Raw genomic sequence first — 16,232 nt, forward strand, 5'->3', positions numbered from 1 at the left:
CTAGGCAAGATACAGAACATCTTCACACTCCAGAAATTTCCCTGGTACCCTTTCCCAGGCAGTTCCTCCCACACACAGACATCAACTATTCTGATTTACATCATCTTATATTAATTGTGCTTGTTCTAGATGACATATAAATGGAATGATATTCTACATACTCTTTTATGTCTGACTGCTTTTTTTTCTGATGTTTTAGAGATTCATTCATATTGTTTTGTGGATCTGTAATTTGTTTTTCTTTTAATTAAATACAGTAATTTCAACATATTTATATACATACTAGAGGCCTGGCGCACAAAATTCATGCACGGGGAGGGTCCCTAGGCCTGGCCTGCAATCAGGCCAATCTTCCCCAGCTGCCGGCAGCTGGCCCGGCCCCTTGCTGCGCCACCGCCTGTCAACCCGGCGATCGGGGCCCTGGCACCGCCCACATCTGCTGTCACCCACCCCCAGTTCCTGGTTCCCCATTGGGCGATTGGAGCCTGCCAGCCAGCGAGAGGAACCAAGAGGTTGGCCGTTCCTGCCCACCACCGGCCTCACCCCCTGCCACCACAGGTCACACTCTGTGTGTGGGGTGACTGGCGGAGAGATCAGGGCCCTGGCGCCGCCCACGTCTGCCGCCACCCACCTCCTGTTCCCCATTCCCCATTGGGTGATTGGGGTCTGCAGGCTGGGGGCAGCTCCTGTGTTGAGCATCTGCACCCAGGTGGTCAGTGCACGTCATAGCCAACCGGTTGTTCTTCTGTTTGGTCAATTTGCATATTAGCCTTTTATTATATAGGATTATGTGTTATTATGGGCAAAGCCTCTAATTCAATTTTTTTTAGGTAGTTAAAGGGAGGGGCAGAATTTTCACTTGAGCCTGAAGCTAAAATTGCCCTTAGCTAAAAATTCTGCATACCACTGAGACACATCTTGGTGAGGCTCATTCTGAACCCCCACACTGTTTTATTATATGTTTAAGTATCGGGAACCATCTTATCTCTTTAGTGAAAGGAACCTTTTGTTATGTTACGACTAACTTTATCTCATGAGTTGTGTTTTGGCTTCAAGCCTGTATCCAGTATTCATGCAGCAACTTAAGCTCTTCTGTTCAATATTTACCTGGCATATCTTTTATTTTCTCTAAATCTTTCTAGATTTTTATGTATTAGATAGGAATAGTCCATGGACACAGACAATAGTCTGGCGAAGGCCTGGAAGGGGAGGGTGCAGGATGGAGGAGATCAATGGGGGGGGGGGGGTACTGAAATAAAGGAACATCTGTAATACTTTCAACAATAAAGATACATTTTAAATAAAGGAAAATATCTTAGTTGAAAAGAGTTTTATGTGAAATAATATAAGTAATTGCTCTACACTGTACTTTATATTCTCAACTCCTCTCAAAGAGATATAAATTGACCCTATGTTCACTTAATGTTAATTGACCCTATGTTCATTGACTGCAGGACTGACTTCCACCATACTGACCCAGCACTGACTGCTACAGGGGCTGCGATCAGACCCTGCTTTTCTCTCCTGGCCTCTGTCTGGGCCTGATCACAGCCCCCTCAGCAGTCTGCTGGGTCGCCTCAGCTGAGGTGCCTGCAACCCAGCAGTCAGTGCTGGGTCACCACGGCAACCCAGGGCTGACTGCAGGACTGACTTCCGATTGGTCAAGCCTCCGGTCATTGTGGATGTGACAGACCCAGGGTTTTTATATATTAGGATATATATAGAAGATATATGAAACCAGCAATATATATTTTTTCTGAGATAATTTTATTTTCTCTTACTTCTTTCTTTGTCTGCTAACTTGCTTTCATATGCTCCTATGTCTCACCTAAATTCTACATTTGTTTCCACCTTAAACATGTACTTTTAAGAGGAAATTATTTCATTTATATTTGTAATTCATACTAAGTATGAATATGCTTTATGGCAACTTATCAGTGGTGAAACTTCTTTTCCTGCCATTCACTTTCCTGTTTATTTCCTCTATTCATACTCTAATATCTTTTTATAGAAACTGTGTAGCTCCATTTTCCAGGACTCAGTTTTGAAGAAGAAAAGTTTTTCCTAGATCATCTATCTGAGGAAAGTTATGTGGCATAGGGGTCTGTGCTATGTTCCAGGCTGATGAAATTTTACACCTGAATTTAATTGTTTTCTGATAAATTCTATTAGGTCATTTTTGTTATTGTTTGTTTGTTTGTTTGTTTTATAATGTAAGGACTCTCTTTTCTTGGCTGCTATGAAAAAAGTGTCCTCCTACATATCTGCCTTGTCTGTGTAATTCTTCCTTAAGCCCTTCCTTTTCTTCTCCTTGAAAACAAACTGCTTCTAGGAAGCTCCTAGTATGAACCATAGCAGATCATTCTACTGTTGCAAGCACAGGATTTAAAGTCTGTACCTCATGTGAGCATCTTTGAAGACTATATTTTTGCTTGGTCTTTCAAAGGTCTGCAGCACCTAAGTATTCTCCCCCCTGGTGCCTTATTTCTACTTCCTTTTGCATATCTCCAATCTTACTTGGTTTTGGCTACTCTTCCAGGTATTTCAAAATACAGAGTTTTAGTTGACCTAGGTTTGCTATAAAAAGGAGTTGAATTTTTGTTTCTAATTCTCCTTATCTGTTGTATGATTCCAAGAGAGAGAAGGAGAGAGATGATTTTACCCCTCTATAATCAAGTCAAAATTCTCCAAAGTGCATTTTCCTTGAATAATTGTGAAATTTTTAAAATGTGCAGAAAAGTTTAAAGAAATGCATAGTTTCCCCCAAACACATTATTAATTAAAGATCAATCTTTACATATAATTCTTTTTACTACTTTTTGAGACAATAATTATATGCAGTGAGATGCATAAGTCTTATTGTATAGTTTTATGAGTTTCTGACAAATGAACACACTGTGTTCTCATACCCAGATCAAAGTACATTTCCATCACTACATGTCCCTTCCTAGTCAACCTCCAAACCTAGCCCCAAGAGGCAACCACTCAGGGGTATTTTTTTCTCCATATAGTTTAGTTAGGCCTGTTCTATAAATTCATAAAAGCATAATCACACAGTATATATTATTTTGTGTTTAATTCTTTCATTTACAATATTTTTGAGATTCGTCCACATTATTATATGTATAAGTAGTTCATTTCTTTTTATTGCCAAGTTATATTTCATTATGCAATTACTAGTGGCCTGGTGCATGAAATTTGTGCACTGGGCGGGTGTCCCTCAGCCCAGCCTGCACCCTCTCCAATCTCAGACCCCTCAGGGGATGTCCAACTGCCAGTTTAGGCCGTAGGGATTGGGCCTAAACCAGCAGTTGGACATCTCTCTTACAATCCGGGACCGCTGGCTCCTAACTGCTCTCCTGCCTGCCTGCCTGATGGTCCTTAACTGCTTCTGCCTGCCAGCCTGATCACCCCCTAACCGCTCCCCTGCCGGCCTGCTTGATGCCTAACTGCTCCCCTGCCAGCCCTATTGCCCCCAACTGCTCTCCCCTGCTGGCCTGATTGCCCCCAAGGCTTTTATTAGTATAGATAACACTGCTAGTCCATTTTCTTGTAGATGGACACCTGGGCTATTTCCAGTTCTTGATGCTTATGAATAAATTGGCAGTAAATATTCCTAAATACACATTTTGTGTGTCTTTGTGTACATATGTTTTCATATCTCTCTGGGTACGGTCCTAGAAGTAAAATTGCTGAGTCATATGGTAAGTGAATGTTTCATTTTTCAGAAACTTCTATAGTTTTCCCCCAAATCTTGCATCACCAACAATGGATGAAAATCTTCATTCTCCAAATTCTTTCTAATATTGGTGTTTTGCATATGTTTTCTTGAATTTAGTTCTAAGAATTTTTTTATGCTATTGTAAATTGAAGATTATTTTCATTTTTCAATAGTTTACTGCTACGATATAAAAATACATTTGATTTTTGAACTTTGACCTTGTATCCCATGAAAGGGCTAAACTCTCTTGTTAATACTAGTTCTTTCATAAATATTTAGGATTTCCTATGTAAAAAAGTATGTCTTATCAGAGAAATGTAACTCAAAACAATGCAATATCATCTCACACACATTTGGATGGCTACTATTTAAAAAACAGAAAACAACAAGTGTTGGCAAGAACATGGAGATACTGAAACACTTTTGCACTGTTGGTGGGATTGTAAAATGTTGGAACTGTCTCAAAAATGTATGCACCTGTTTCTGCACTAATCACACCATTGTATTTACTACAGCTTTACAGCATTAATTGATGTTTGTTAAAGAAAATCATTCTCTCTCTGCTATATAGCTTGTTCTTTGGTCATTTTAATTCTTTTACTTATTTTTTTTAAATCAGTTTGTCAATATTTGGATAACAATGACATTTAGATTAATTGTGGAATGAATCCTAGCATTTGCAATATTGATTATTCCCATTCAGAAAAACAGTACTTCCCCCAACTATTTAGTTCTGGTTTATGTCTTTCAGTATTTTACCATCTGCTTTATAGGTTTCTTCATTTCTTAAAAGTTTACTACTCGGTATTTAATAGTTATTTTTAATTATTGTAAATATAAATTTTAAAATAGCATTTTAAAATATTATTATTTGTAAAAACTAATTTATTTTGTATGTTGATCTTTTTTGAACTTGTTGCTGAATTCTCTGGTTAGTTTTAATAGTTTATGATTTTATTCTCTTAGATTTTCTAAGTACACAAATATGTCACTGACAATCAGTTTTGTTGTATACATTCTTATAATTACATATTTTTCTTGTTTATTTGCATTTCCTGAACCTGTAGAACAAGTATTTATTCCTGAGGTATAAGGATGAATCAACAAATACAAATCAATAATGTGATATACTACATTAACAGAATAAAGGATAACAATCCTATGATCATCTCAATAGATACAGAAAAAGTAATGGATAAAATCTAACATCATTTCATGATAAAAAAATTCTCAACAAAATGGGTATAGAAGGAACACACCTCAACATAATAAAGTCCACATATGATACACCTAATGCTGACATTATACCCAATGGTGAAAAGTTAAAAGCTTTCCCTCCATGATCAGGAATAACATAAGGGTGCCCCTCTCACCACTCTTATTCAACATAGAATTGGAAATCTTAGAGCAATTAGGCAAGAAAATAATAAAAGGCATGTAAATCAGGAAGGAAGAAGTAAACTTATCTTTCTTTGCTCATGATATGATACGATATATAGAAAAATCCTAAAGACTTCATAAAAAACCTGTTAGAACTAGTTAATAAATTCAGTAAAGTTGCAGAATACAAAATCAACATACAAAATTGAGTTGTGTTTCTAACCACTAACAACGAAACAGCTAAAAGAGAAAAAAATTCCATTTATAATAGTACCCAAAACAATAAAATATTAGGACTAAATTTAACCAAGGAAGTAAAAGTTCTATAAGAAATTGATGAAAGAAACTGAAGAAAGCACAAATGCATGGAAATATATCCCATGCTTGTGGAGCAGAAGAATTAGTATTGTTAAAATATCCACACTACTCAAAGCCACCTATAGATTCAATATATTCCCCATCAAAAATCCAATATCATTTTTCACAGAAATAGAACAAACAATCCTAAAATTTATATGGAACCACAAAAGAACATGAATAGCCAATATAATCTTGAAAAAGAACAAAGCTAGGGACATTGCACATTCTGATTTCAAACTATATACAACTCATACAACTCAATAACAAAATCCCAAGTAATCGGATTTAAAAGTGGGCAAAGGACCTAAATAGATATTTCTTTCAAAGAACACATACAACTGCTGGTGGGACTGTAGACTGGTGCAGTCATTATGAAAAACAGTATGGAGTTTCCTCAAAAAATTAAATATGGAACTGCCATTTGACCCAGTGATCCCATGTCTAGGAATATATCCTAAGAAACCCAAAACACCAATCAGAAAGAATGTATGCACCCCTATATTCATAGCAGCACAATTCACAATAGCTAAGATTTGGAAACAGCCCAAGTGCCCAACAGTAGATGAGTGAATAAAAAAGCTGTGGTATATCTATCCTATGGAATGCTATGCAGCAGTAAAAAAGAAGAATCTCTTACCCTTTGAGACAGCATGGAGGGACCTGGAGAGTATCATGCTAAGTGAAATAAGTCAGTCAGAGAAAAACAAGTATCACATGATCTCACTCATCTGTGGAATCTAAGTAACAAAATAGACTGATGAGCCTGGCCTGTGCTCTTTTGCAGTCCCAGAGCCCTTGAGAGATGTCCAACTGGTGGCTTAGGCCCGCTCCCCACCAAGCTGCAGTCAGACATCCTTAGCACTGCCATGGAGCTGGGCCACTGCACTCGCCAGCCGTCAGCCCAGCTTGTGGTGGAGCGGTGCTCCCCCTGTGCGAGCGCACTAACCACCAAGAAGAAGCTCCTGCATTGAGCATCTGCCCCCTGGTGATCAGTGCGTGTCAGAGCAACTGGTCGTTCTGCAATTCAGTCGATTTGCTTATTACCCTTTTATTATATAGGATAGCCAAGACATGGAAACAACCTAAGTGTCCATCAATAGGTGAATGGATAACAAAAATGTGGTACATATATAAGTACAGTGAAATAGTAATCAGCCATAAAAAATAAAGAAATCCTGCCATTTGCAACAACATAGATGGACTTTGAAAGCATTATGCTAATTGAAATAACTCAGACAGAAAGACAAATACCGTATGATCTTCCTTATGTGTGAAATCTTAAAAAGCTGAACTCATAGAAGTAGAGAGTAGAATGGTTATTTGCCAGGGGCTGGGGTGGGGTGGAGGAAATGAGATGGTGGTCAAAGGGTATAAACTTCCAGTCATGAGGAGAATATGTTCCAGGGGTCTAATATACAGCATAGTGACTATAGCTAAAAATACTGTATTGTATATTGCAAACTGCTATGAGGGTATATTTAAATATCCTCACCATAATTACAACAATAAAGTGGCAATTACATGAGGTAAAGAATGTGTTAACTAACCTTATGGTGGTAAACATTTCATAATACATACTTGTATCAAATCATCACATTGTATATACCTTACACTTAAACAATGTTACATGTCAATTACCCTAATAAAAGAGTAATATGCAAATTGACCGTACCTCCGCCACACACACAAGCCTCGCCCACCAGCCAATCAGGAGCGAGTATGCAAATTAACCCAACCAAGATGGCTGCGGCCACGGAGTGAGCAGGAGGCTTGGGTTTCCTCAGCAATGGAGGAAGCCAAGCTTCCCCGCACACTCTGGCAGGCCCTGGACTCCACTCAAGGTTACAAAGTTTCAATTATAGAAGATAAATAAATCCCAACAAAAATGGCTGCGGCCACGGAGTGAGCAGGAGGCTTGGGTTTCCTCGGCAATGGAGGAAGCCAAGCTTCCCTGCACAATCTGGCAGGCCCTGGACTCCACTCAAGGTTACAAAGTTTCAATGATAGAAGATAAATAAATGCCAACAAAAATGGCTGTGGCCACAAAGCAAACAGGAGGCTTGGGTTTCCCCAGCGATGGAGGAAGCCAGGTTCCTGGCCTGCCCGAGCCTCTGCTGAAGGCTACAAAGTTTCAATTATAGAAGATAAATAAATCCCAGATACCAGGGCCTCCGCTTGGGTCGCCGGGGGTTGTGGCTGGCCTGCAAACCACCACAGGCCCCTCGCCCAGGCTGCCCCATGCCCAAAGGGAACCCCCACCCTGATCCAGGACATGCTTCATGGCAAACCAGCTGGCACCCACCCATGCACCAGGCCTCTATCCTATCTAATAAAAAAGTAACATGCAAATTAACCATCACTCCAACACACAAGATGACTGCCCCCATGTGGACACAAGATGGCCACCACAAGATGACCAGCAGGGGAGGGCAGTTGGGGGTGATTAAGCCTGCAGGAGAGGGCAGTTAGGGGTGACCAGGCCGGCAGAGGATGGAAGTTGGGAGCGACCGGGCCTGCAGGAAAGGGCAGTTGGGGGGCCCCAGGCCTGCAGGGGAGAGCAGTTGGGGGGGGACCAGGCCTGCATGGGAGGGCAGTTAGGGGTGAGCAGGCCTGCAGGGGAGGGCAGTTAGGGGCAATCAGGCTGGCAATGGAGCAGTTAGGCATCAATCAGGCTGGCAGGGGAGTGGATAGGGGGTGATCAGGCTGGCAGGCAGAAGCAGTTAGGGGCAATCAGGCAGGCAGGCAGGTGAGCAGTTGGGAGCCAGCAGTCCTGGATTGTGAGAGGAATGTCCGACTGCCCGTTTAGGCCCGATCCCGGTAGAGATCCCAGATTGGAGAGGGTGCAGGTTGGGCTGAGGGACACCCCCCCCCCCATGCACGAATTTTGTGCACTGGGCCTCTAGTATCTCAATAAAGCTGGGAAAAAAGAACAGAAAAAATTGTAAGAGACTAGATCAGTGCACCAAAGTATTAACAATTGTACATGTAAAAATAAAATTATAATGTTCCACAAATGTGCTCACTAAAGAAGCAGGAAATTTATATGCCCAAAACATCTTACTAAATCTCACTAAAGCAAGTACATATTGATAATTAAATGATTTAAGCTTCAGGCTAAGTGTTGTTCTTTGGCTGATATTTCACAGCTAACACAAACTATTGAGAAGATGGAATTTGGCATATGACTCTCACATACAAGCCCATTAACAAGCCTATATCAGGGCTCAATCAAACTGAGCAAATACTTCTAGAAATTTCCCTTGTGTGTTTTATTCAGTTATTAGGAGAATTCAAAGCCTCAACTCTGCCACATATATCCAGTCCAGATGCTCAAAGCACTTGATTTTACCCCAGGGCAAAATTCCATATTCAAGACTAGATCTAGAACAGATGGCCACTCCACCTCTATAATCTTGCTGTGCCCTATGAATAAATGAAGGGACTAAAGGGAACACAGATTCCACAACAGGGCCAGAATAAACATTATTACCATTAATACTAATAATAATATTTATTAAGTACTTTTGTATACATGTTACCCTAATAGCTCTGCACAGAATGAGTCCTGGTGATGAGAGTGTTCCATGTAGAAGCTATGTGCATTCTTTATGCTCATTAAAGAATGCAGCTCTGGCCTTCACAGAGTTTTCCATCTGAGCAGGGATTAAGTGTCTAGTACCATTCTTGAAGCAGATATAAAATCAATTCCTCAAGAAATTAGTGAGCCCTATTATGGGTCAGTTCTTTGGAGATAATGAATGATAACACCCTCTTCTCACATTGGCTATAATCTACTTGACACAAAAAGAAAAATACAAGAGTTCACAGTTACATGTTAATTTATGTGGTACATACAATAAATATTCAGGAGATAAATGAGAGTACTACTACTACTACTAGCAGACACTTAGATAGCGCTTCTGGTATATTGGGCAATGCTTTATCTGTGTTAACTTATTTAAATGCTCATCTCAGGTTTCTTCCATTATTACACTCATTCCATAAGTGGGGACACTGAGGTGCAGAGGATTAAGTCACTTGCCTGCAATAACTGGCAGAGTAGGGCTCTTACTTCTTAACCACAAAGTTAAAGAAAGGACTCATGAAAGAGGGAGGCACTGAACTAAATATGTAGAATTTAGCAAAGAGCAAAGAGGAAAAGGTATGTCAAGAGAGAATCAGAACTTGAGCAAAGGCAGCAATGAGCACAATATGAATGGAAGATGGAGAGCAGTGGGAAGGAAGATTCAATTCTGAGCAGGATAGGGTCAAATTATGAAAAGTCTTAAATTTAAAAAAAGGTTTAAGTTTAGATGTAATGCAGTAGGATTTAGAAAGCCACTGATGGTATGTTGCTTCAGATGGCAACTCCTGAGCATGTCTATGGTCCTAGGGGCATATGTGCAAGAAAGAGAAGAATGATGTCATCTCATTCCTCCAAACCAATGATCCAGCCTTTGCCAATGTTTCTGGTTTTGGCATTAATTTTCTGGTGGCTCTTTACGATAAAAACTATAGGCCCAGGAGGAGAAACCAAGATGGTGGCATAGGTAAACACCTAAACTGCTGCCTTGCACAACAATTTCAAAACTATAACTAAAAGACAAAACGACATCATCCAGAACCACAGGAAGGCTGGCTGAGTGGAAATTCTACAACTAGAAGGAAAGAGAAAAGCACACTGAGACACAGAGGAGCTGCAGGAGGCAGAGGTACGGAGACACGCGTGCGGAAAGGGCTGGCAACTGAGTGCGCGGCTGGCTTTCTCAACCGGGAGGGAGACAAAAGCTCCCGACTGCACTGAACTCCAGTTCCGGGTGAGACTCTGGGGACCCAGACTCATATGGGGAGAAACTGGACTGTCAGGAAAGAGAAAAGCACCCTGAGACTCAGAGGAACTGCGGAAGGCAGAGGTATGGAGGTGCGTGCAGAGAGGCCTGGCAACTGAATATGCGGCTGGCTTTCTCAACCAGGAGGGAGACAGAAGCTCCCTGCTGCTCTGAACTCCAGTTCCGGGCAAGACTCTGGGGACCCGAACTCATTCGGGGAGAAACTGGACTGTCTGGCAGCGGGAGAAACTCGAGGGCGGCTTTCTCTCAGAGGTGTTTACAGCAATTACCGCAGGACTCTGAGACCCGGGGGGCCTCTTAGGGCAGGGCTGATGGGAAACCACTGCTGTCTGCTCAGCCCTGAGACTCTGCCCCATCCAAGCTGAGCACAGAGGCTTTTGCAAGTCTTGTCTCATAAGGGTGTCCCCAGCACAGAAGTTCTCCCAGCGTAGACACAGCTGATCCACACAGCCAAGTGGCCTGGAGGTCAATTCCTCCCTGTGATACCAACAACAATCAAGGCTTAACTACAACAAGACTGTGCACACAGCCCACAAAGGGATGCACCAAAAGTGTCCACTTCAGGTAACTGGGGAGGCTGAGCCACTGGGCCCCATAAGACACCTAGCACACAAAGCCACTCTATCAACTCAGGGAAGCAGCCAAAATGCGGAGACAAAGAAACAGGTCACAAATGAAAGAAATGGAGGAAAGCAAACGACTGGATATAGAGTTCAAAACCACGGTTATAAGGTTTTTCAAGAATTTTATAGAAAAGCCTGATAAAATTAGCGAGACCCTTGAGGATATGAAAAAGGACCAACTAGAAATTAAGCATACACTGACTGAAATAAAAAATAATATACAGAGATCCAACAGCAGACTAGAGGATTGCAAGAATCAAGTCAAAGATTTGAAATACAAAGAAGCAAAAAACACCCAACTGGAAAAGCAAAAAGAAAAAAGAATCCAAAAAATATGAAGATAGTGTAAGGAGCCTCTGGGACAACTTCAAGCATACCAACATCCGAATTATATAGGGGTGCCAGAAGAAGAGAGAGAGCAAGATACTGAAAACGTATTTGAAGAAATAATGACAGAAAACTTCCCCCACCTGGTGAAAGAAATAGACTTACAAGTCTAGGAAGCACAGAGAACCCCAAACAAAAGGAACCCAAAGAGGACCACACCAAGATACATCATAATTAAAATGCCAAGAGCAAAAGACAAAGAGAGAATATTAACCCTTTGCACTCGCTTGCTTTTTTCTCGATTCCTTTATTCTACTTGGGATTTAATTTTTTAAATACCCCAGATTTTACAAAGCGCGGCAGTAGAATAAAAAACTGGAGTTTCTTTTCATACAAACTTATTTATTTGGATTTTTTTATATTTCAAATACATACGAGCTGCTACCGATGCTAACCGTGTCGAGTCACACTCGACATCCGAGTTGAAAAGGTTAAAAGCAGCAAGAGAAAAACAGTTAGTTACCTACAAGGGAGCACCCATATGATTGTCAGCTGATTTATCAACAGAAACTATGCAGGCCAGATGGGAGTGGCAAGAAATATTCAAAGTGATGAATAGTAAGAACCTACAAGCAAGATTACTCTACCCAGCAAAGCTATCATTCAGAATTGAAGGTCAGATAAAGAGCTTCACAGATAAGAAAAAGCTAAAGGAGTTCATCACCACCAAACCAGTATTATATGAAATGCTGAAAGGTATTCTTTAAGAAAAGGAAGAAGAAAAAGGTAAAGATAAAAATTATGAACAACAAATACATATCTATCAACAAGTGAATCTAAAAATCAAGTGAATTAAAAATCTGATGAATAAACTGGTGAATATAATAGAATCAGGGGCATAGAAAGGGAGTGGACTGACAATTCTCTGGGGCAGTGGTTGGCAAACTGTGGCTCACAAGCCACATGCGGCTCTTTAGCCCCTTGAGTGTGGCTCTTCCACAAAATACCACGTGCGGGCGTGCACATACAGTGAGATTGAAACTTCGTGGTCCATGCGCAGAAGTCAGTTTTCGGCTCTCAAAAGAAATTTCAATTGTTGTATCGTTGATATTTGGCTCTGTTGACTAATGAGTTTGCCGACCAGTGCTCTGGGGGAAAGGGGTGTGTGGGGTGCGGGAAGAGACTGGACAAAAATCATACACCTATGGATGAGGACAGTAGAGGGGGCAGGTAAGGGCAGAGGGTGGGGTGGGAACCAGGTGGAGGGGAGCTATGGGGGGAAAAAAGAGTAATAATTGTAATAATCTGAACAATAAAGTTGTATTTAAAAAATAAATAAAATCAATAAACACACACACACACACACACACACACACACATACACACACACAAAAAACAAAACAAAACAAAAACAAAAAAAAACCAAAAAACTATAGGACCAGTGAACAAAACTTGGGGGGGGGGAATAGGGGGGCCCTCAGCCCAGCCTGCACCCTCTCGCAGTCCAGGAGCCCTCAGGGGATGTCCCACTGATGGCTTAGGTGGAGAGTGGGCTTAAGCTGTCAGTCAGACATCCTTAGTGCTGCTGCGGAGGCTGGAGAGGCTCCTGCCACTGCCGCTGTGGCGCTCCCCCTGTGAGAGTGCACCGGCCACGAGGGGGCAACTCCTGCATTGAGTGTCTGCCCCGGGGTGGTCGTTCCACTGTGGGGCCGAAACCAGCTCTCCAACATCCCCCAAGGGGTCAAAGATTGTGAGAGAGTGCAGGCCAGGCCAAGGGACCCCACCAGTGCATGATCAGAGCCAGGGAAGGACGTGGGAGGTTGGCCAGCAGGGAAGGGACCATGGGAGGGCTCCAGGGCATGTCCAGCCCATCTTGCTCAGTTCAGATTGGCTGGACCCCAGCAGCAAGCTAATCTACCGGTCGGAGTGTCTGTCCCCTGCCGGTCAGTGCACATCATAGCGAGCAGTTGAACAGCCTTAGCATATCATTAGCATATCATGCTTTGATTGGTTGAACGACCGGCCGGATGACCGGACACTTAGCATATTAGGCTTTTATTATATAGGATACATTACTCAAATTAAAAAGCCATGAAACTACAGCAATCTTGAGTTTACCTATTAAAACATCTATACACTCTATATTATTTGTTGCTAAAAAGTATAAAGGACCAATAATGCTACTCTTTTTTATTTTATTTTTTATTTTATTGATTTTTCACAGAGAGGAAGGGAGAGGGATAGAGAGTTAGAAACATCGATGATAGAGAAACATCGATCAGCTGCCTCTTGCACACCCCCTACTGGGGATGTGCCCGCAACCAAGGTACGTGCCCTTGACCGGAATCGAACCTGGGACCTTTCAGTCCGCAGGCCGACGCTCTATCCACTGAGCCAAACTGGTTTTGGCCAATAATGCTACTCTTGAGCAACTAGAGATTAGATATGCATTTTATCATTAAATATCATTCATATCCTTGGACATAAATACAAAATTTGATTTAAAAAAATAATTTTTGCTAAAGTACTTTATGTGAAGAGGTACACCCATTACATTATCATGAAGGTCAAAAAACTTCTAGTCATAAAATTCATTTTTCTATTTAAAAAATTTCTGGTGATCAATTCTTCTTTTTAAAAAGGACCAATTAAAAAGAATATTTCAGGAAAAAAATGCTTAACATTTTGAATACATCTTATAATTATGTACTTCATGTTTTGTATCTTGGCTAAAAATACAACAAACAAGACCCTCAGATGAATATAAATAAGAAAACAAAGGTTTCTAAAGCTAAAAGTCATAATGAATATAGTTTTACCTCATGAATTACTGACAATGTTCAATGAGAGTACTTGTCATAAGTTAAACAGTGAGAGTATTCAATAGCATTTGGAAGAAATGATACTTTAAATCTGGAAAAGGGAAATTACGTTTACTAAATTAATACTCTGCAATTATTTGGGTTCCTCTGAGTCAAGCATTATTGGTGTGACTTTATACCAGTTGAAACTTTCATTATAGAAATAAAAGAGGTAATTCATTCATTTTGTAGATATTTTTAAAATGAGAAAACTCCCACAGTATCTATTCCAAAGAAACAAAGGATTTTTTTCTAAATGGAGCACTATTAATACTCACATAAAATGTTGTAAACTCCTATTTTTAGAGGAATGAATAATATAGCATTATATATAAGATCCAGTTATTTGCAAACTTATATTCAATCTATGAGTCCAGGAATATTATTTCTTATAAATAACATCAATACCTAAGCAGATAAGGGAACTATTATAAATATTGTACTATATAGGACCTTCTCAACTAGGAGCATAAGAGATGTCAAATTACCGACTTATCTAGAGAGATAAACCAGAAAAGGAGAAAAGTAACATACCAACATATATAAAATAATATACTTAGAGATAAACCAGAAAAGGAGAAAAGTAACATACCAACATATATAAAATAATAATATATGCAGCAAGTATAATTATGCACACCCAGTAATGGCGGGGTTATCTGGGAAAGAGACAGTGTTGATGTTACTTTATTCCATTGGAGGACAAGGTTTAACTTCATTTTATAAAGATTACATAAATTAAATATTTTATATATTTAAGTAAATTTCTACTGATATGATATGCAAGTTTTTAATACTGCAAGCCATCGGGAGAAAAAAGTGGTATGAGAAACTTAATCTTATCCAAGATTGCTTAAAAAAAGAAAAGAACATTGTAATTTCAGAAGAAAAGAGTCATTCTCCCACTATAGTCAAACTTATTTTTAAATGCCAAAAGGATAATTATTACATTTTCACATTCCTAATGGAAATTTAATTTCATTAGCTAGTGATCATTATTGCATGCGATTCTGGAAGGTGCTATGTTAAACTTTGTGGAAGCAGAGATTAGTAAAATATGTTCTTCACTTTAAGAAACTGAATCTATCTAGTGGCAATAGATCCGTTTGCTAAATATAATATAAGTCAGAATAAATGCTACTAAACAGGGGTGTAAACTCACAGTGAGATTAAAAGGGGCAGAGCAATCACAGAGGCCTGGCTCTCAGTACCTTGTTTCTCTGAACACAGAGCTGCCCCTGCTTGGATTTCCAGAGGGGATAAGGGAGGAAGACTGCCTGACTATATGGGCTATAAGCACAGACCAGAGGTCTGAAAGCTCCTTATAAACACTTTCAAACAAACCACCTGTTTAGCTCTGTATCTGCCCTTCCCCCATCGCCCCGTGCTCTGGTGGTTCCTGGTAGTGTCAACTCCTGAGCGTTTCTTCAGCTGTCAGATAACTTCTGGACTGGCACCCTTTGCAGGCACTTGGCTTGTCCTCCTTTGGTTCTGCTTAAGTCATTTGCCAATCCTCTTTGGATTACATGTGGATTGGGGTTCAGGTGTCTTTTTGCTTGGATGATTTTTCAAAAAGGCAGTACAATGGAAATTACTTAATTATTTAATCTTACTACCTGCCTTGATTATGAGATTCCTGCAATTTCACAGCTAAGTTGGCATTAAGAAAAGAGTATTAATAATAGAAGGGAAAATTTTAAACTCAAGCTATAAAAATAAATCTTTTATAGAGAAAATTTTCAACAATGTGGCAAGTAAGGTAGGAGAAGATGCTCTGTGGGTTAGGAAAGTGGAAAGAAACTTCAAAGTATTGCCCACATTATCTGAGGCAGGCCACTGCCCACTCGGTCAGAAGAAAAGTACAAGTTAGTAATGCACAAATAATCCAAACCTTCACAAATAAGGTGAACTCTTCCACTTTCTCACTGGCTATCTGCAGTTTCTTCTGTGCACCTTCTAGGGCCTGCTCACTTTGCAATGCTAATCCTTGAAGCTGCTTAGAAGCTGCTGTTTCAATTTCTGCCATTGCAGATTCAGTCTCATTTATTTTTGATACTAGGAGAGAAAGCTTGAGATCCTGCAAAATACAGTAGTCATAGAATAAAGATAT

The 16,232-nt window shown here is 40.2% G+C and overlaps 1 protein-coding gene across 1 annotated transcript in view; it reads right to left on the reverse strand.

The window, feature by feature from the left end:
• CNTLN (centlein) overlaps positions 1-16,232 on the reverse strand; it is a 275,134-nt gene that overhangs the window by 21,857 nt on the left and 237,045 nt on the right. Inside the window, exon 24 of the mRNA XM_054727420.1 lies at positions 16,014-16,199. Coding sequence (XP_054583395.1) covers positions 16,014-16,199 — 186 coding nt within the window. The remainder of the gene's footprint in view (positions 1-16,013; positions 16,200-16,232) is intronic.

This window comes from Eptesicus fuscus, chromosome 15 (assembly GCF_027574615.1).
Source record: "Eptesicus fuscus isolate TK198812 chromosome 15, DD_ASM_mEF_20220401, whole genome shotgun sequence".
Taxonomy (NCBI): Eukaryota; Metazoa; Chordata; class Mammalia; order Chiroptera; family Vespertilionidae; genus Eptesicus; species Eptesicus fuscus.